The following is a 21,932-nucleotide window of genomic DNA, read 5'->3' as shown; positions in this document are numbered from 1 at the left end:
TGGTTGTGCCCAAGTCTTTTACAGGCTTTTCACAGGCATCTGGTTGGCCACTGTGAGAACATGATGTTGGACTAAGTGGGCCTTTGGCTTGATCCAGCAGAGCTCTTGTGATGGTCTTAGAATGCAGCATGTGGAACATCCTTCTCTGCATGTCTAAGCAACCTCAGTTTCCCCCTCCCCACCCTGCTTTTTTGCAGACACTCAACATATGCATGACTGCAAAATGCAAACTGTCTTTAAGGACATAAAGTTACTACTCAATTCAGTTGAGCAGAGAACATTTCCATCTGATTATTAAAACTCAAACAGCACACAAATGCTACCATTTAAATCATATTTCTAAGTTGGAGTTCTTACGTTTCCTTCTCTAGATGGAAAATAGCCCTCCACAGGATGTCTTACAAAGTGATGACACGTTTAAGATTAAAATTCTGAAGCATATGTTAGCAAAACAACAGGCCTTTGTATTGCTAGCTCTCATTCTACTGTAAGGCAATCAAGTGAAAAAAAGTATTTCATAGAACCAGAGAGTTGGAAGGGATCCCGGGGGTCATCTAGTCCAACCCCCTGCAGTGCAGGAATCTCAACTAAAGCATCCATGACAGGTGGCCATCCAACTTCTGCTTTAAAACCACCACGGAAGGAGAGTCCACCACATCCCGAGGGAGACCGTTCCACTCTGCAGAAAAGCTTTTTTACCATCAGAAAGTTCTTTCTAATGTTTAGTTAGAATCTCCTTTCTTGTAATTTGAATCCATTGGTTCAGGTCCTGCCCTCTGGAGCAGCAGAAAACAAGCATGCTCCATCTTGCATGTGACAACCCTTCAGGTATTTAAAGTTCACCTTTACAATTAGATGAGCTGCTTTGAATTCTATTAAGTCTTTTGCCAGCATGTCTAGCCATACTCTGGAAGAGCAGCCACATCTAGACTCTCTACTTAGTACACTGGAAACCAATGCAGGGAATGCATTCTGTTCTGACAGCTTTTCCACTATTGCTCGGGAAAGGTTTCCTCTCCACTTTCTGAGGGGAGATTTTAACCCTGGCCTGCATATATATTAGAACTATTTTAACTGATTTTAATACAGTGGTACCTCAGGTTACATACGCTTCAGGTTACAGACTCCGCTAACCCAGAAATAACGCTTCAGGTTAAGAACTTTGCTTCAGGATAAGAACAGAAATCGTGCTCTGGCGGCGCAGCGGCAGGTCCCATTAGCTAAAGTGGTGCTTCAGGTTAAGAACAGTTTCAGGTTAAGAACGGAACAAATTAAGTACGTAACCAGAGGTACCACTGTATGTGGGACTATATTTATTTTTTATTTTTTTACACTTCACTTATTTTCTGGCTGTAACTGTTTCATTTGTTTTATAACTATGTATTTTATCATTCTAACCCACCCTGGTAAGGGACAGTAAGAAATATAATAAACAAAGGTTGCTACTTATCACTGTTCTGGGTTCAAAAGCAGCTCCTTCTGGGGAAAATGGGAAGCCCAGCCCTCCCTAACCACAGCATAAACAAGAAGGCTGGACTAAGCAAACAGAGCAAAATCCCTTCCAGATAAAGATTATGAAACGTACCTGTCCCATTCTTCTCATTTTTGGCTACAGTGCTTGCTCGTTTTGGAGTACGCTTTTGCTTTTTGGCCAGTGTGCTGCTGCTGTTGTCACCAGGCCTTTTTTGACCTGAAAATAAAATGAAAGGTACCTTTTCATTTTTTAGTCTTTAATGCAGGGGTCAGCAACCTTTTTCAGCTGTGGGCCAGTCCACCGTCCCTCAGACCATGTGGTGGGCCTGACTATCTATTTGGGGGGGGGATGAACGAATTCCTATGCCCCACAAATAACCCAGAAATGCATTTTAAATAAAAGGACACATTCTACTCATGTAAAAACACGCTGATTCCCAGACTGTCCGCAGGCCAGATTGGAAAGGCAATGAGGCTGGATCCAGCCCCCGGGCCTTAGGTTGCCTACCCCTGCTTTAATGGTACGACTGAGCGTAAGAATTGCCACTAAGCTCTTTAAAGTCATAGGACTGGAAGGACCAACCATCCCCACACCACCCATAATGACAAGCCAGACCATCAGGGATGACAAAACACAGTGTGCCGCAAACAGAAACAAAACACACCCAGTATATTCTTGGGAAGGAATGGAAGTGAGAATGGTATGGAGAGAGAAAACAACCAGGAAGAGACCAGAAACAATAAGCAGCCAATGAGAATATTAACCCTACTGCTAATTTCTATCCTGCCCTTCCTCTCCAAGAAGCCCAGGGTGCCAAACATATCACTGGTAAAATACAATTAAAACATACAATTCCAGTAACAGGAGCAGAATCAAGAGGTAACATTCAGCAATTACAGCTGCAGCAGCCAATTCGACTTCTCTCCCCAGCCCGTCACCATTCTAGTTCTTTCTTTGTGGCCTTCCTGCCTGAGGAGGTTTAAGGGCTCTCCACTATACTAGGAACCTCCAAGGATGCATTTTTGTAAAAAACGGTAGATTTCTATAGATCTTTTTTGGGCACTCCAGGGCCAAACACCTTTAAATAAATAGTAATAACAACAACAAATAGCAATAAATTATTCTGACTTGCAACTCATCAGGCTAAACAAGAGGGAGCAGCAACTGTCATTTTGGCAATCGTGCTGCTACAGAAGTCATGATTTGGCTAGCTCCTCTCACCGATACATTAATTCTGGCACACTGGTGTGCATGCCTTAGCAGCATTTTTAATAATCTCCAGCTGCATGCCTCACAGACTGCGGCTGCATTACTCCCACAAAGGGAGTAAGGTTGCAGTTCTAAAGAAGCATGTCCACATAACTCTTGAAATGTACTTGCGTCATATGCGAATTCAGAGGCAAACAAGCCTGGCACCGAAGCCTCGGCTTCATCTACGTGAACAGCTTAGCATAATCTGCTTATTTTTCACAAACATAACAGATTGAGACCCACACATTTTGGCCAGCCAGGAAGCCACTCCTCCCCCCACCCAGAAGGTCTTGTCCCTGACCTTGAACCCAGGGCTCCAAAATTTGGTGCAAGGTCAAGGACACTCCCCTCTCTGGCTTCTGGGGACGGGCACAGGGACAGGGTTGAGCGCTGCCACAATTGCACTATGGAGATGACACAAGCCTGGTGCAACCGGGGTGATGATCCCCGTGGGGTGGGGATTGCCCCCCCCCCGCAATGCACCTCTAAGGAACTGCATGAAAAGGACAGGCCCTTGCTCCCTTCTCCAGCTCGGAATTGGAGAGTCATCTCCACCGGTTGTGTTGAACTTCCAGCTGCTCTGAGCATCACTGAAATGCAGGCTAGGCAAAGGGGAACACTTGCCATGGCTAGCAGAATTGGGGACTCCGGATGATGGATATCGAAGTGCTGCTAGCTTACAAGCAGCAGCCAATTTCAATACTTCTATTCCCAACCCCCTATTTTATTGTTAGCTGCCTCGATGGGATAAAAATAAATGACTAAGCAACAAAAACGGAATGGCAGGATAAATTACTAAATTATATCGAATTGGCTAGATTAACAGAGGCAATTAGGGGACTCCCCAGACAAGAATTTCAAAAAGGATGGGGGAAATGTAAAGAATACTTTACAAAACAGTGCCCTAAAATACACACCTGGACTTGTTTCAAAAGTCATAATTTGAACAAAATCGTAATAATAATTCATAAAGGAAACAGTTTATAAGAAGTTAATAAGGAGGCCATGTACAGGATAAAGGAAGTCTTTTATTTTGTCGTTTGTTATATTTTCTTTTATGTTCATGTCTAATGGTGGTGGATTCGTTTATTTGAGTTGTGGTGGATTTCATAGAATCATAGAGTTGGAAGAGACCACAAGGGCCATCCAGTCCAACCCCCTGCCAAGCAGGAAATAAAAATTTTAAAATATTAAATAAATAAATGACTAAGCAAAATTTGACTCCTTGCTTCTAACCCTTCAGTGTTTCTGCAAGTCATACTTTCAACATGTTTACGAAGAGAGGGAATTTTTAATTTATTTAACAAAATTTATATTCTGCTTGATTGTAAGCAAACCTCTATGTGGGTTACAATAATCACTTTATGGAAGCAACAGAATGAAGTTTCCATTTAGAAGTTGGCACTTACCCCTCTCCCCGATCTCCCTTTCTGGGATGGTGATGCTACAATTGCTTGAAGTAGTGGTGAAAGCTTCAAACCCATTGGCAGACTCGCTCTCACAGAGACCTTCCTGAGACTCTTCAGCCACGCTGTCCACTTCAATGGTGATGTCACTTTCACTCTTTATGCTCCGTGATTCATCCTGACTTAAGGTGAGAGGAGAGGCCACAGAGAAGCTCGGCTGGACCACGGGAGGTAAGGCAGGCGGGTTTGAAGTGGGGTGGCTGGAGTCCGGTTTCTCTGCTATTAACTTTTCAGGCCCGATCTTGTCCTTTTCGTCAACGTCGTCCAAGTCCACTTCATGGCAGAGGAGAGTTTCGGGCCCGATCTGAGGCATGGAATCGTCCTCGTCTTTCAATGCGGGGTTGCGGTTTTCCTCGGAACAATCGAAGTGCTCGCCCCCCCGACCCTGAAGACGCTGATCAGATTCTGCCACCAGGGATGGCATTTCCTCGTTCTCGTTTCTGAGTGAGTCATCTGCACCAAAGTCCTTACATTCTTCTGTCCCAGAACATTCATTTGTCCTCCCCTCAGACACGATATTTGGCACTTCCATCTCGCCCACCAGCCGGACCCGTTTGTCGGGGGATGGCTGTTCCGCCGTCTTCCTTTTCGAAAGCTTCTTATCTTTTGCACAGGGATCTGTTTCGCTCTCAGAAGGGGTGCTCAATCCTTTACTGTCCAAGGACGACGTATCTAATCTTTCAGAATCAGAGAGATGTTCGCTTGCTGCCTCTTCCTGGTTTAGTGGTGTGCTCTTTACATTCTCCAGGGAGGAGTCTCTTGTTCTGTTCCGCCGTCCTTTCGCTCTAGGTGATTTTTCCATCTCTCTTTTGATATCTTCTACTTGGTCACTTTTGCTTCCAAAAATCTGAACCGCTTGTTCGTTTTCTTCAACTTCTAGTTTCAAAGGTTCCAAAGGGTGGATCTGATTCCTGTCATTCTCTTTCAGCACAAGTGAGAACTTTGGGGCTTCTTCATCAGGTTTTTCAACTGTTCGTTTCTCATCTTTTTCTGGGTCAGAATTGGCTGGAGAAAACTCTTCATTTGTATTCTTTTCAGAAGCTTCATCTGCATCACTGTCAGATGAAATGGAGTCTACAAAAAAATACACACATAGCACAGAACAAGTAGTCAAGGCACAACTTCATATGAAAGTTGGTATCAGTTGCAGTTAAAGTCATTTAAAGCCCATTGATTTTAATCATTCTATTCTTGAGTATGACTGAGGCCAATTTCCAGAGTAGTTTAGCAGTCCCTCTTTCGCAGGGAACTCTGGAAAATGTAGCTCTGTGAAGGGAATATGTCTCCACTCAGAACTCTTAAACTATGGCTCCCAGAATGGCTGTTTAAATTGGCATCACAGTGCTTTAAATGTATAGTGTGAATGTCACCTTAGTTAGATACCCCCCATAAGCTAATGAGAAATATTATTTCAACAAATCTACAAAGAATGTAGGCTAGAACAAAAGTATAGTTTGAAAGTGTCTATAAAAGCACACTTTGAAGACAGGAGTGCCTGGCGTGCTCTGGTCCATGGGGTCACGAAGAGTCGGACACGACTAAATGGCTAAACAACATCATCAACAACAAAAGCACAGCTCCTCTCTCATTGTTAATGATGACTGGGGAGATGGGAGTACTCAGAAGATTAAACTTCTGTAAAGTGTAAGTCTTTCATACCTAATGACACAGCTGCATTTCACTCTCTGCTCTCTGTCTCAAAGAGTACAACAGGTTTCATTAGAAGCATGAAGAATCTGTTTATGTGATTCACACTGTTTTACACCATGAAAGGCTGTAAATCAAGAGCCAACGGAAGCAACGGGGATTGCTCCTCTCCCCAACTGCAGGTAGTGTCCTATCTACATCCTCTTGTCTTACATTCCCCCCTCCCCATATTTCATAATACACCTTCCCACAACATATTGGGGGGGGGGGATCTACTCACCATTTGACCCTCTATCAGAATCCAGCATTCCTGAGCTACGTCTTGTTTGCCTGCGAGACATTCCTAAACATGAAAGGAAGAGGATGTATCAGTGGTTGGGAGCAAGAACACTACAAAGAAGAGGTTTTATTTATACTCCAAGAGTGTGTGTGTGTCCCCATTACTTAGCACATTATGCTTTACACCTCATGCCTTTTAAATCAGAAGAAAACTTTGCTATCCTAAAGAACATCATTAGCTGCTTGTTCAAGAGCCTTTGTAAAAAACAAACAAACCCATGCACCAAAAATTCCAGTCCTGAACTGGAAATACCTTCAGTCCCGTTAGGCAAGGGTGAGCAATCCGGCAGGCTGCCGCGCGAGTTCTGGGCTCCTGGTTTACTTTCGCTATTAGGAGTTTTGGGCAGACCACACGACAGGTTTGAAAGAAGAGTCGATTTCAGAGGAGGGCGCCCCCGTTTCACCTTTTGCTTCTCCTCTTCTCTCTTTTCATCTTTGTCACTCTCTTCTTTACTCTGAACACAGATACATACGAATACAGTCATTTTACTGCTATGCAACATATCTTAAAGGATTTACAGAAAGAAAGGGTAATCAGAAAGGGAAAAGTCCCATTTTTGAAAATAAAAAAGTTGTTTAGAAAAATAAGGCTTATGAATAATGCTACTTACTTTTGCTTTTTTCTTTTGCTTCTTCTTTGAGCCTCCCTTCTCTGCAGGCCAAATAATCCTATCAGCTTTCACCCATTCATCGTATCTACAGAAAACATACCATGCAGAATTATTACTCCTGTTAAAAATGGCTTTAGAGCAAAGACTAATTGTGTAAAGAACCTCACCCCAAAAAGCACTCCCCCTAGATTTCAAGCCTAACAAAGGATGTCTTGCACCATACCCACCCCCAAAAAATATTTTTTTATTTTAAAAGGTTAGTTAGTAGGTGAACTATAAACAGCACCTCCCAACATTTCCAGTACGTCAGTAGTCATTTCAGATATTGAATGCTTCTAGGTGTAAAATAAGTTTCTTTTTTTCCAAAATGATGAAACTGTCTGATGACTTTTTAAAAAAAATCTCAACTTATTTCTTGCTTTACAGATTTCCCCTCTCTCTGTGCCCAATACCTCCCCAAATCTGCTCCAGATGGTTGAAGAACACTCCAGAACAGTGGATGTGTGGCGGAAACTTTGCACTGATAATAGAATTATACAGACCCAGGTGGCGCTGTGGGTTAAACCACAGAGTCTAGGGCTTGCTGACCAGAAGGTTGGCAGTTCGAATCCCTGCCACGGGGTGAGCTCCCGTTGTTCGGTCCCTGCTGCTGCCAACCTAGCAGTTCGAAAGCACGTCAAAGTGCAAGTAGATAAATAGGGACCGCTCCAGCGGGAAGGTAAACGGCATTTCTGTGCGCTGCCCTGGTTCACCAGAAGCGGCTTTGTCATGCTGCCCACATGACCCAGAAGCTGTCTGCGGACAAATGCCGGCTCCCTAGGCCTATAGAGCGAGATGAGCGCCACAACCCCAGAGTCGGACATGACTGGACCTGATGGTCAGGGGTCCCTTTACCTTTTTACAGTATAGATAACCTTTACCTTTTTACAGTATAGATAACCGAAGGGTTACCTAGTCCAACCCCCTGCAATGCTGGAATTCTGCCCACAGCTGCCCCTAGGTGGGCTCAAACCACCAACAACTGTTCTGGTTAACAACTAGATGCACTGACCCACTAGGTCACCTGCTCCTGGATATTGCTCTCGGTGTTCAATTGTGTCCACAAAGAATAGGGAAACCATCAAAGGTTTGCCATGTCTTCATTTAACATTGCTGAGTAGACAAGAGGTTGTCCACCAAATCTTACCATGTGCGGGCACTCTTGACAGTATCATTTCCCTATGCAAACCTTTTTGGGGCATCCCAAGTTGACTTTTAAAAATGGCTGCATGAAGCATCTCCTAATACAGCCCAGCCAAAACACCCGATGATGCTCATGCCTGATAAAAGCACACCAGGATAAAAGGGGGGGGCAGGACTGAAGGCACCTGTCTGCAGGGCCTCAGGTAGTCCACATGAACGTTTATTTGCCACTACAATATGACTGTAAAACAAGATTACAAGGTTGACTTTCTTCTCTCCTCACCTTACATTCCAGCCATAATAATGCACCAAATACAAAACCTCTCCGTCATCATTCTCTGTACTTTTAATACTGGCTTCATAAATTTTCTGGGTTTTGCCACGGCCGTATTTTACTTTCACTTTGGTTCCCGTTAGGCAAGGCTCTGTGTCGTCGCCGCCCTCCTCTCCTTCCGATTCTCCTCGGTTTTCAAGTTCTTCCCTGCAGCAAGACAGGTAACAGGATGCAAACTAATTAGAGGCCAGACGTGGGCAGCAGCTGTGATCCTCCTCACTTACATTATGCTTGCATGGCGGCAAGGCAGCACTGCCAACCTCTGCCTTGAATGAAAGTGACTCAGCAACTGAATCCAGGCAAAAGTGCACTTTCCCAATTACAGTAATGAATCTTGTGCAAGCACCTAATCAATCCCACAGAGCCACAGTGCAGCCAATGGAAAGCGCTCAAGTCAATCCCAATGCAAGTCGCGCTTAGCCTTTCATGACATTCATTTTAATTTGTTACTGCTGAGTACTTCTCAAGTGGCTGCCTACTAGTTAAAGAAAAGCTTTTCACGAACAAGTGCACCTGCCTCATCTCTTGCCCTACAACACCTTTAGCTGGATTGCTGCACCCAATACAAAGTTTAGGAGGAAAACCTCAAGGCAGAGAACACCCATGGCGCCAGGCAAAAACGCTCCTCTTCAACCAGGCCTTTGGCTGATTAATATTCTACAGTCTTTTAAATGTGTTTGTGGGATGTGGGGGTATTGTTTTGTTGTTTCTGTTTTAACTATTTATTTGTGCTTTTGTCTTGTATTTTTATCTTGTGAACTGCCATGAGATCTTTTGATGAAAGGCAGTATATAAATCTAAACAAACAACAACAACAACAACCACAACAACAGATATTTGTCCCTCAGATAATCACTTTGTTGTTGTTCAGTCAATATACAGTGTAAAATAAAGCATGCACTTGCATTCAGCTGCCCACAGAGACACAGCACTCATCAATCAGGACTCCCAGCTACAGGTACATGCAGCAAAAGTAAGAGTGTAAGATGAGCCTATTGGTTCAGGCCAAGGCCCATGTAGTCTAGTATCCTGTGGGAAGTCTGCAAGGAGGACCTGAGTGCAGCTGCTCCTTGCCCACCTGAAGTTCCAAGCAGCTGGTATTCAGATGCATGCTGTCTCTGACATTGGAGGTGGAACGTGGCCTTGGAGGTCAACAACTTCATTTAACGTCCTTCCCAGAATCAGAAACCCAGGGCCCTTAAGGCAGAACCCCACCTGGTCTGCAGGAGTGCCTTGGTCACAGGTGAGGATGCATGTGCCGGGTATGTGCAATTTCCCCACACGAAAGCGGAGCGGCCCCAAGAAAAGGGCATTTGCACATTGAGCAGATCTGTGCTGCACATGCCTATATGCACCACTGATGTTACTCAAGAGACAGGCACAGCAAACGGTACGGGAGCATTAACTAGCGCAGCACTGCAGAAGCTAAAGCAGATGTGGATCTGCATGAAGCTGCTCTGTATCAAGGCAGGCTGCTGGTCTATCTATCCCCAACAAACATGCGAGACGTAACCAGCTGTGCATTCACATAAACAATGCTCTTCTGTATTTTTCACAATATCAAATATTTCTCTTGTACATGATCAACACATAAAGTTCAACAAAGTAAACTGAAGTCCCAAAAGATCAGTTCATTCATAAAGTCCAAATATTTGCTAGTTTCTGTTCCACGTATGTCTTTGTATATTCATAAAATCCAAATGGGAGCTTGCTACAGTTCCACAGAATCTTGACAAGGATTTCCGGAATAATGCCTCGTTTCGCCCTCCGGGCTTCATCAGTTGTACTACATACGGTATGTACACCTTTGGAACAATTGTTTATATTATTCTTATTTGTCAAATTATGTTGAAATACGACATTGTATTCATTTATACTATTTAGAACATGTACAACTGATGAAGCCCATATGTAGAACAGAAGCTAGCAAATATTTTTTTGAACTTTGTTGAACTTCATGCATTGATCATCTACAAGAGAAATATCTGATATTGTGAAAAATACAGAAGAGCATTGTTTATGTGAATGCACAGCCGGTTACGTCTTGTGTGTTTGTTGAATGTATTTCACGTAACGCCAGGTTTGATGTTGTTTTGCAAGTTTTTGGTCTATCTATCCCAGCACAGCATGGTAATCCTCAGATGAAGGGTGGTCTATAAATTTAAGAAATAATAATAATAATACTAACAACAACACTCCTGATTAGCAGCAGCTGTTTGCCAATATTTCAGGCCATCGTTTTTTTCAGATTCCAGCCACCGGAGAATTAAAATGGGGAATCCAGGGACTATAAGTAGGATATTTTACATGCAAAATGTGTGCTCCATCCATGAACCATGGCTCCCTCTCCTCATGGTCCCTTGCAAAAGAGTTATTGAAAGAATGATATTCAGAAGATTTGGGGCATTAAAATACGTTTCTTGCATAACTTGTTATTCTGATGTACCATGACATTTCCAGATAAATGACTGGAGGTAATGCAATATTTAAACAACTGGCTCATTTCTGTCAGCTTTCATATAAAATTATGCATTGTTATTGTGGATTTTTAATTCTCTTCCTGAGACTTTTCAAAGCCATCTGGCCTGCTCCTCAATTTGCCTTTGGTCTATTTAGCCTATCACCTCCAACCCTCCATAATGCACTTCAGTGAAAACTGCAAATATCTTAGGTTCCAGTCTATTCTGTTTGCTAACCTGCTCCGCAAACCTCTCTGTGCACTCCAATGGCTCATTCAGTTTTAACTGCATGGTGTTCTAATGCCACCTTGCATTTGTACCCAAACAATTATCTGAGAAGCCAAAGGATGCCTAGGAATTAAGAGCAGCAACCCACTTAAATCAAATCATCATGAGTTTTAGTTCATCAATTAAAACCTGAATATAGGTAAAACAGTATTTTCTTAGAAGAGTTCTTTCTCCTGTGTATGCGGGGAAGGAGAAATGGCTCATTAGGTGGTGCTTGCCACTTTTTTCAGTTTTTATTACGTATTTTGTAAATAAATAAATCCCCCCCCAAAAAACCAGCCGTACCTTTTTATCAACTCAAGGTTTTTAAAATAAAATAAATCTAACTGGATTAAACAGGGCAACCCTAATAGCTACATCAACTTGAATATTACGTCTTACAGAACCCTGCACGCAAATATATTACTGGTATACAAGAAGCTCTTTGAAAATGCCTTCTGAAAATGCCTAGTACAGCCCAGCTCAACAGCACTTCTTATCCATATTCTAAAAAAAGTTCCCTTCTGACTGAATTGATAAATAAGCTGTGCTCAAGCACAGATTATGCTGTTGGAAGTCACCTTACGATAGTGTTTTTTTGTTTTTTTTTAGGCAGCCTAGATTCATGCTTTTGAATCATGGGTGCTGGAGGAGGCTCTTGAGAGTCCTATTTCAAGACTTTTACACTCGCGTGCCACAGCATCAGACAAAAAGTAAAAGAAGTAAAGACACATTTCTTGCCTCCTGTCCTCTTCTTCATCTGATTCCTTGTCAGATTCCTCTTCCTTTCTTGCTTTCTTTTCCTTTTGCTTTGGTGTGGTCTTTCTGCTTCCAAGTGGCAGCTCATTTTCCCTTTTTTCTGCATTGCTGGACATGTCTTCTACATCTTTGTTCTCCTTGTTGCTGTCTCTTAGTTTGTCCTGCATTTTATCATCTTCGCCTTCCTTTTTAGCGACAGTGACATCGCGAACAAGTCTCCTTCGTCCCTATGATAGTTGGGGGGGGGTGTTGGGGGAGAAGAAAGCATGCTGTTTAAACTGCATTGCTGCCTTCAAGGCAGTAGGATTACACAATACATTGCTGCAGTATTAAGTTAAAGCTTTTTTCCTTGACTAGCGGCGCATCAGGGAATTCACGTACAAGCAAAATATAGAACTGAAAGCCAGCAGCACAGCTTTATGATTAGGTATCTAAAAACATGGATTGTTATCAAGTACCGCTAAGCAGTGCGAGCAGCAACAGATACAACCATGAGGAAAACAGGACTGAGAAAACGCAGGAGGAAATGAGCTGCCAGCTTTTTCCAGAACAAACATTGGCTTACTCTCATTGGTCTATAGCTGAAACAAAATAGAAAATTCTTTCCAGTAGCACCTTAGAGAACAACTGAGTTTGTTCTTGGTATGAGTTTTTGTGTGCATGCACACGAAAGAACAAACTCAGTTGGTCTCTAAGGTGCTACTGGAAAGAATTTTCTATTTTGTTTCGACTATGGCAGACCAACACGGCTACCCACCTGTAACTGGTCTATAGCTGGTTAATTAAACCCCTGCTGGGAGAGCAAGAGTAGGAATCTCCTTTTTTAAGGTACTTTTTCATTCTTTCCATTTATTTATAACCAGGCAAGGTATAACAGATGTCAGATAAAATAAAAGTAGAAAGAGAGATCTAGAACTAATCATATAGAAATACATTTCCATTCCAAAATCGAACATAATAAATTAATATCACAAGGTTCTAAGTAATGGACCTTACCCTAGGAGACCTCTGCTCAATTTCTTCTTTTTCACTTTCACTGCTGCAATCGTTTTCATCCTCCTCATTGTGAACCTCTATGGGGAACATCTCTGGCTCTTCTTTTACACTTTCCTCCATTGGCTCTTCTGGTTTCTGCACTGCTTCCACTATTTTTGGTTCATTGTGGTGGATGGTTCTAAACTGAATGTTCGCAGACCGGCAGTACTCTTCAAAACCATAAAGATACCTACAGGTTTTGGAAAAGGCATTTATTGGCAACGTAAAAATAAAATAAAATAAAATAAGGCTCTTTCCATCACCTAGGCAGCACAGAGGGAGAACGCACACTCCTTTAACACCCTCAAGTTCTGCTCTAACTGAAGAGGAGGTTCTGATCTGCAGAATAATTCTCCCAACAACTGCAGCGTTAGTTTCCCCACGCCACCCTCTCCTTTTAATCCCCAGTCATAGTGGGAAGGAGGTTTCTCTCTGTCTTCCTGGTGTCCTGACATATGGCTGCTCAGTGCAGAGGACTCTTGGAAATGCAATTTTTATTAGGCTGGCTCGGGCGGCCGTATCCTAGGGTAATAAGCAGGGATATGAATGAGCCTTGTGGTCGTGCATACAGCTCCTTTGCTTGCGATGACAAATAAGGACCGTGTCTCCCTGTATGAACCAACCCAGACCCTGCGCTTGTCACCTGAGGCCCTTCTGTATGTCCCTCCTCTCTGAGAGGTGCAGAGGGTGACAACAAGCTTTTCTGAGGTGGCTCCCTGACTGTGGGATGCTCTCTCCAGAGAGGCCCGTCTGGCACCATCCTTACATGTCTTTAGGTGCTAGGCGAAAACATTCCTCTTTACCCAAGCCTTTGGCCATTAAACAATCTATGGCATTTTAAATGTGGGGGGAAACCGTTGATATGTTTTTGTCCTGCGACTGTTTTAAAGTTTTGTATTATTCTTAAGCTATGTATATTATGGTTGGTTGGAGGATGGATGGAGGCTAATGGATTGAGGTTGAATCCTGATAAGACAGAAGAACTGTTCTTGGGAGACAGGGGGCGGCCTGGTGTGGAGGATTCCCTGGTCCTGAATGGGGTAACTGTGCCCCTGAAGGACCAGGTGCGCAGCCTGGGAGTCATTTTGGACTCACAGCTGTCCATGGAGGCACAGGTTAATTCTGTGTCCAGGGCGGCTGTCTACCAGCTCCATCTGGTATGCAGGCTGAGACCCTACCTGCCCGCAGACTGTCTCGCCAGAGCGGTGTATGCTCTAGTTATCTCCGGCTTGGACTACTGCAATGCGCTCTGTGTGGGGCTACCTTTGAAGGTGATCCGGAAACTGCAATTAATCCAGAATGCGGCAGCTAGACTGGTGACTGGGAGTGGCCGCCAGGGCCACATAACACCGGTCCAGAGAGATCAACATTGGCTCCCAGTACGTTTCCGAGCACAATTCAAAGTGCTGGCGTTGACCTTTAAAGCCCTAAATAGCCTTGGCCCAGTATACTTGAAGGAGCATCTCCACCCCCATCGTTCTGCCCGGACACTGAGATCTAGCACCGAGGGCCTTCAGGCGGTTCCCTCACTGTGAGAAGCAAAGCTACAGGGAACCAGGCAGAGGGCCTTCTCGGTAGTGTCACCCGCCCTGTGGAACGCCCTCCCACCAGATGTCAAAGAGATAAACAACTACCTGACATTTAGAAAACACCTGAAGGCGGTCCTGTTTAGTGAAGTTTTTAATCTGTGACATTTTAATTGTACTTTATTATTATTATTACTATTATTATTTTGTTTTGTTGTTGTTGCACACTGCCCTGGGATCGTCGGATAAAGGGTGTTGTATGAATAAATAAGTCAAGAGGAAGTCTTCATTTAGCTACAATTTCCCGTCATTTGTACTTACTTCCTTATTTCAACAATCTATATACCACTTAATTACAATAGTGTCTAAGCAGGGTACAAGAAGCTCAACACTTTAAAAAAGGAGAAAAATGTCAAACTATAAAATTTCAAACCATGGCTTAATATCCTGTTTTGTCCTGAAGCCATTTAATCACCCATTTCCCAGTATGGACAAAATGCAAAACTCTAAGTTAAGTTGAAGTCTCTCTCCTAGTTTGCTTGCTCGCTTCTGTAAAGGGAGGAGCAGAGAGATTATAGGAGGAGTTGCAAGGCTTGTTTGTACTTAGGGCTTAACTAAGCAGAAATATGATTGCCCAAATGAGGCCATAAATTCTAGCTGCTGCCGACTTACCATTTTGCTTTTAAATGTAATATTACATTTGGAAGTTTAAGTTGTGAGCCACAGCAGACAGCAGTTCGGACTGCTGAGTTAGCAAGACGGAAAAACGTACAGTAGCTAAAAACCTGTACAGAACAGTGAAGTTACTGTTTGTGATATTCCCCCTTGCTATTGTCTATATTGCCTCCTCGCCCTGCCAAATCCTGCTTATGATTTCCTTCGGGTCTAAGTAAGTTTTGAGTAGTTGTACCTTAAATAACAAGAGAGACTACTTACTTTCTATAAGCAGTTTTTACATTGTAGGAAGCAGCGGAGTTCAAAATAGGAATGCCAAGGTCCATATAAATTTGCTTCCATACGGCTCCACTATCAATCTGTGTGGGAGGTAGAGAAGTATTTTAGGAGTACAGTATTGCACATATATAAATCAAATATAAAACTAAAACAATGTTAGCTTGAAATTAAAGGCTAGCTTTATGAAATGCCATACTTACATTGTCACACCCACCCTGCTGATACACCAGTCTGAAAAGTTTGAAGAGGTTAAGATCCTTATAGCCCAGAACAGGTGGCTTATTGATAGGAGTTCCTAATTAATATAAAAGAGATACAAAAAAGCATTTATTACACAGGCTTTGTGTTTTACTCTAAAGCACATATCTAATAGCCACTTGCCCGATGTCATCTCCAGGCACCCAGGCTGGTCCCATTATTCCCCTCCAGCCTATTAGACCACAATCAATCAACAAATATTGGCAAGTGTATTATTATTATTATTTGGCTGGTAAGTTATTTGCATGGCTACATTATAGGCTTCTAACTGCTTGGCTGTGAGCATCTTGAAGCAGAAGTTGATACCTGGTGCCTGCTTTGGTAAAACAGATTCTTCTAAATAGGATACAGACTGGCTTTAAAACAATGTTCTGTCAAGTTAAATGTCACCTTTAAAGGTAATGGAAATTCCAACCTCTTCTCCCTTCCGGAGCGGGGCATAAATAGACTCAACAATCAATTGGTAATTTGACAGAATCATTATTATTTTTTTTGCAAATGAGGAATATTTTTTTTTAAAGAGTTGAGGATACAAGCAGCAAAAAACGTAAGGGGAAATGACCATTAAGAGCTTAAAAGCACAATCTTAACAGTATACTCAGAACCAAATTCTCCTAAACTCAATGGGGCTTACTTCTAGGAAAGTGGAATTAGGATTGCAGCTTAATATTTTATTAGGTTCAATTAGAACCAAGGCTCAACTATAGAAAACCACTCAAATTGGTGCAAAGCACGGCGGGTGGTAGATTGGGACAGGCAATCCCCAGCACTGAGTCCTTAGGACTCAGGTCAACACTGGTTGCCCATATGATGCTGGGCCACGTTCAAAGTCTTGTATTAATTTACAAGGCCCTAAATAAGGCCCTTATATCTCTGCTTGATTACCAAAGTATTCAGTGGAGACACTGTTAGTGGTCATAGAACTGTAGAGTAAGGTGGGACCCAAAGGGTCATCTAGGGTCCAACCTCCTGCAATGCAGGAATCTCAGCATGGTCCCCCATGGCTTGTATCCATAAGGATCTGTATGCTCAGTATTTTGTGGAACTCTCTATTAGCTGGTGTCAGACAGGCCTTCTTCCTAATGAACTTCCAGTGCTTACCGAATCCTTTTAAGAAAGAATTTTAGAAGGTATTTTCATTCAATTCTTATTTTATGTTTTAACTCATTTTCAGTCTCATTGTATTGGGTCTCCTGTATGCTGCTTAGAGACAACTGTAATTAGCAGTATACAAACTGAAAAAAACAAAATACAAATACAGTCCCCCCACTGCAAAAATATAATCTGCAGTCAGGATTTATTATAGAAAATGAAAATACGCAGTGGCCCCATGAAGTCGACCGCCCTTAAATATGCACATGCTGTTATTATGGATGGTTTACTGGTAATTGAGATTTTAAGGTTTTCAGAGGATAATGCCAGGAAATTAAAAGATTCATCAATAAATGTCAGATCCAAATGAGAAATCTCCAGAAGTCATTTTCATTTCCATCATTTACCAGCAGAGAGCATCCAAAGCAAGCATTCCTAGACAGATCCTGTTCTTGTAGCAGGGACCTCTCTAGGCAGCTGATCTATGCTACCCATGCAAGACATTAATATATGAGCATACAGGAGGTTGCCTTATACACAGAGCACAGATTCATCTAGTCCAGCACTGTGTTACCAGAAATCTTTTTAACAGAAGCTGCTACGGATTGAACCAGGGACCTCCCACAAACAAAAATGAACTAGGGCTTCTCCTCCCATGAGGTATTAGTTCAGCAACAGTAATTAGTTGCCCAGTATTTTACACTGTATTGGAGACAGATGTTACACGAGACAGCAACATCAGCCAAGCACTGTTACCAAGGATTTAAAATGATCAATTTTATGCATTTCAGAATTTGTAGCCGTGCAAGGCAAGAGATTTTTGAAGGCTTGGCTAACGCTAATAAGCCAACTTCTACCAAACTGGAAATACAAGCAAGCTTCTCTTCATCATCCTGGTGATGAATAGACAACAACTTGCACTGAGGAAGGCAATTCAATGTCTTATCTGTCCTTTTCAACCAACCTTAAGATGCTTTAGTTGCAAAACCAACCTAGCAACCCCAGAATCCCAGGCAAACCAAAACACTGATCCTCGGATGAAGGGCAGTAGAAATTTAAATAAAAAACAATTTAAATAAATAAATAAATAAAGATAGATAGATAATATCCCTTTTTCAATGTGAGAACATTCATGCAAATTAAACCCCTTGACCTTGGATCAGTTCAACGCAAACATATGACAACAGGTTTAAATTGGCTAACAACAAAATTGCAAACAATCATGCTCACTTGCTGCTTTCATAGCATATAGTGCTTTAGTTTGCTATCACTCTGCCCGGCATTTCAAGTTGCAGTGAATATAATGAGTATTTCATTGATACTGCAACGGATGTGGACCTGACAAGCCAGCTTTTAATCTTTTGTATTCTTGAACCTAGACTACCCACAGCAAAAATGATGGGTCCCTTGAAAAAGTGCAGGCCACAACATGCCCCAAGCACAGTGGACCAAGTTTGGCAGAATTGGTCACTGGGAGCACATTACAGCGTGTGTGCGTTTTTTTGTTTTAATCCAAATAATTTGTATTGGTTTTCCTGTAAATACAAGAACATGTAACTACAGTATCAACACGTTTCTATACTTGGCTTTCTATAATCTTCTGGGTATATTTCAAGATGTTGGTGCACACATACAGGGGGTTTTCATACTCTAGCTATTATCAGGTGGGATTCTGTCAGATACCGGCAAATTCAAGTTGTGCAATTATAGTTGGTTGAGAGGTCCTGCACAACAAACCCACTTCCCCCAATTTTGCAGTAAGGAAAAATACGGGAAAATGTGGGATAGCACTTGCTTTGATGCAATGTCTTGTAACCTCCCCACAAACAAGTCAGGATGAATGCTCAATAAATTGGTCACCTGGCAGTGCCCATATTCCACCCCAAAAAAGGGTCCCACATATCTGAAGATACCTATGCCTCGCTTCTCTCACATGCTGCTGCAAACTCATTACTCCAGTAAGATTGCTAAAGAGGATTCGTTTTAGGTGATGCTGATGCTTAACATTTGTAAACACGAAGCCCAAATGCCTTGCACATTTACTCTTCAATGGGACTTCCCCTTGAGTGCACAGGAATGTGGTCTCAACAGCAGCATTCAGAGCACATCACAAGCATTCGGCTCAATCAGCAAATATAGCACTGTTAAAATGGACTTCCACACTAGGTTCAGAGCTTCCATCATTCTAAAAGGCAGTCAAGTTTTACCTCTGTCTTCCATAAACTTGTAAAGCTGTTGGAGGAAATTGTCCCTCTCTTCAGGATCAAGCTCTTCCTCAGGCTGCCAAAAGAAAAGAAAAAAGGAGACACGTTTTTTTTAAAAAAATTACATGCTTTTGCTTTAATTGCAGCATCATAAGCATTTGCATACGGAGAGCCGAGTTCGATCTGCAAAAAAAAACCAGTATTATAAAATTGGCAAGAGGGAACTATTCACCAAAATACGTTATATGGTATCCAAGCAACTTGATAGAAAGTGTCTTGCATGTTGACGTCTGATGGAGATTTGACAGGCTCTGGAGCTCCCGTTAAATGCAAGTGGTCAGTCTTCATTTTGAAGGGACCCTGATGCCTGGCCTCATCCCCAAGAGACCACTGCCCCTGAAAATATACAGTGATTGGCATTAACCTGAAAAGCAGCTGAAGTTAGGAGCTCTATTAGAATCACTAATTTCTGTTCAGTTTCAGCTGGAAAGTCATGGAACCACAAGCAGCATTACTTCACATCTGAACTCACAAAGTATACCCTTCTCTCTTAGCAGAAGTGCTCTGGTTCAGGGTTCTTTCCAGCCAACTACGCCCTTCTGCAGGATTCTGTGAGCTGTAAGGCAGAAGCAGGGAGCCCTTTGCACAACAAGGGCCACATTTCCTTCCAGGCAATCTTCTGAGGGCCACAGGCCAGTAGAAGGAGGGGCCAGAATAAAAGTAAACAGAGCAAAGAATGTGAATTTTACCTTTGCACAGCAGACTGGTTTCTTCACACACACCCATCTCTCCTCTATCCAGACAAGGAAGAGGAATGATCAAAGTTCAAGTGAAACAGGGCCAATAAGGGATGTGGCCTGGGAAGTGTTCCAAGGGCCAGATAAGAAGCTTGGAGGGCCACTTCCTCACCCCAGCAGGACTACTTCCTCCTTCTCCCATCCCCAGGTTTCAACTGAGAAGTCACATTCTCTGCCTACTGAACATGCTCAATCCCCACTGGGCTCTTTGGCCTCTGCATAGTTTAAAGTGCTTGTACTCCTGAAAACCTTGGGGTTCCCCCAAGAATGCCAATGCCTTTCTCATGTTTCCGCTCAATTTCTGGTGGCCGAGTTCCCTATTAAGCGATCTATGCAAAGAATGAAGCTTTCACTCCCGCAGCACGTTTTGTAACATATTTTTTAAATCTCATCCAAGCACAGGAGACATGTGACTCTGCTGCAGCATCACACCTCTTGCGGGACAGCTACCAATCCCAGCCTCCCTCCAAGGAACGCAGGACCAGAATACATCGTTCCCACCCTGCTGTATCCTTATAGCTACCCTGGGGTAGCAAGCGGCGCTGGAAGAGGGCTGTTGGCCCAAAGTCGCCAAGCAGGCTTCTAGGCTGAATAGGAACTTAGTCTGGTCTCCCTGTTCCTAGCCTGGGACTCCAACGACTACAACACGCTCTCAAGCAGGTGGCTGCATTCAGTAGAATGCAACCACTAGTCTGAAGCGGACCTCATGATCAGCTACCACATCCTGGGACAGCTGCAGTACCTGGGATACACAGGCAGCTCCTCCCCATGACTTTTGCATCTATCTACATGCCCATGGGGTGGGGGTGGGGGATGGACAGCAGAGACTCCCAGATCACATCATTAATGATGGAAATATTCCTGGAAAGGAGATTATTTCCATGCGGGTTATTTTCCCCTCTAAACGTCCTACAAACCATGATCTTGCAAACAAACATTTCTACTGACAATCATAATTATTCTTGAGTATTTATTGTGGTACTCTTTCTCTAAAGGAACTTTTTGTTCTGAACAAAAAATTAAGTTGTGTCACCCAAGCGCTTATTTGGAGGCTGACATTATTAGAGTCGGATAGTGTTCAGATTCTTTCCCCTTTTTGTGGTAAGAGAGGGAAGGAAAGCCAAATATATTTATTCCACGGTGTTGCAGGGGCCATTCTGTTCAATGTTTATTTCTCAGACATGCTCCAGTAATAGCATCACACGAATCCACAAGACTTTGCAATTTCTTGGTTTCTGACAGACAGTGTGCACCAGCCTTTATGTTAAATTTTACAGCATCACAATAAAATGCTTCAGAAGTTCTTCAGGAGTTTAACGCATGTGTGTCAGGTGTAACTGAGCAAAATGTTAAATATTACACCAAGGTGATCCTGTAACAGCAAAACAGTTAAAATTTATCTTAAGGGTTTCTTTTACTGGGAGCAAAGTGCTGAATGGAGTTCTGAATATGTACCATTTGATTTAACCTGCTTCATATAAATGGGGATTGGACTGGAAAGGGTGGATGTTGCTTGGTGTCAGATCATATGCTGTATGCATACAGGGACAGAAGTTCAATCCCAAAATCCCTCAGGAGCACTGGGAAAACACCTCAGCCTTAAACCTACTAATCTGTAAACAAAGTTACAAGCCCCTATAGATTCCTCCTTGGAAGCATTATTTTTTTCATATTTGATGATTGCCAAATTCATTCATCTGATCACTGCAGATGGTGACAGCAGTCACGAAATTAGAAGACGCCTGCTTCTTGGGAGAAAAGCAATGACAAACCTAGACAGCATCTCAAAAAGCAAAGACATCACCTTGCCGACAAAGGTCCGTATAGTTAAAGCTATGGTTTTCCCAGTAGTAATGTACGGAAGTGAGAGCTGGGCCATCAAGAAGGCTGATCACTGAAGAATTGATGCTTTTGAATTATGGTGCTGGAGGAGACTCTTGAGAGTCCCATGGACTGCAAGAAGATCAAACCTATCCATTCTCAAAGAAATCAGCCCTGAGTGCTCACTAGAAGGACAGATCCTGAAGTTGAGGCTCCAGTACTTTGGCCACCTCATGAGAAGGGAAGACTCCCTGGAAAAGACCTTGATGTTGGGAAAGATGGAGGGCACAAGGAGAAGGGGACGACAAAGGATGAGATGGTTGGACAGTGTTCATGAAGCTACTAACATGAGTTTGGCCAAACTGCGAGAAGCAGTGAAGGATAGGAGTGCCTGGCGTGCTCTGGTCCATGGGGTCACGAAGAGTCAGACACGACTGAACAACAACAAATTCATTC

General features: G+C 42.9%; 1 protein-coding gene across 4 annotated transcripts in view; it reads right to left on the bottom strand.

Annotated features, from left to right (window-relative positions):
- Window positions 1-21,932, bottom strand: part of ARID4A (AT-rich interaction domain 4A) — a 39,833-nt gene that overhangs the window by 3,163 nt on the left and 14,738 nt on the right. For 3 of the 4 annotated variants that reach the window (XM_033170195.1, XM_033170281.1, XM_033170425.1), the window contains 11 exons: window positions 18,862-18,934; window positions 15,505-15,599; window positions 15,287-15,384; window positions 12,786-13,014; window positions 11,772-12,016; window positions 8,254-8,451; window positions 6,789-6,873; window positions 6,431-6,632; window positions 6,119-6,181; window positions 4,135-5,265; window positions 1,586-1,690 (listed from right to left, as the gene is read on the bottom strand). In XM_033170195.1, coding sequence (XP_033026086.1) covers window positions 1,586-1,690; window positions 4,135-5,265; window positions 6,119-6,181; window positions 6,431-6,632; window positions 6,789-6,873; window positions 8,254-8,451; window positions 11,772-12,016; window positions 12,786-13,014; window positions 15,287-15,384; window positions 15,505-15,599; window positions 18,862-18,934 — 2,524 coding nt within the window. Of the gene's footprint in view, window positions 1-1,585; window positions 1,691-4,134; window positions 5,266-6,118; window positions 6,182-6,430; window positions 6,633-6,788; window positions 6,874-8,253; window positions 8,452-11,771; window positions 12,017-12,785; window positions 13,015-15,286; window positions 15,385-15,504; window positions 15,600-18,861; window positions 18,935-19,090; window positions 19,572-21,932 lie in introns of those variants that run through there. The other variant, XM_033170351.1, reaches the window with a different exon arrangement.

The sequence above is a fragment of the Lacerta agilis genome, chromosome 1 (genome assembly GCF_009819535.1).
Source record: "Lacerta agilis isolate rLacAgi1 chromosome 1, rLacAgi1.pri, whole genome shotgun sequence".
NCBI lineage: Eukaryota > Metazoa > Chordata > Lepidosauria > Squamata > Lacertidae > Lacerta > Lacerta agilis.
This window is presented reverse-complemented; position numbering and strand designations above follow the sequence as displayed.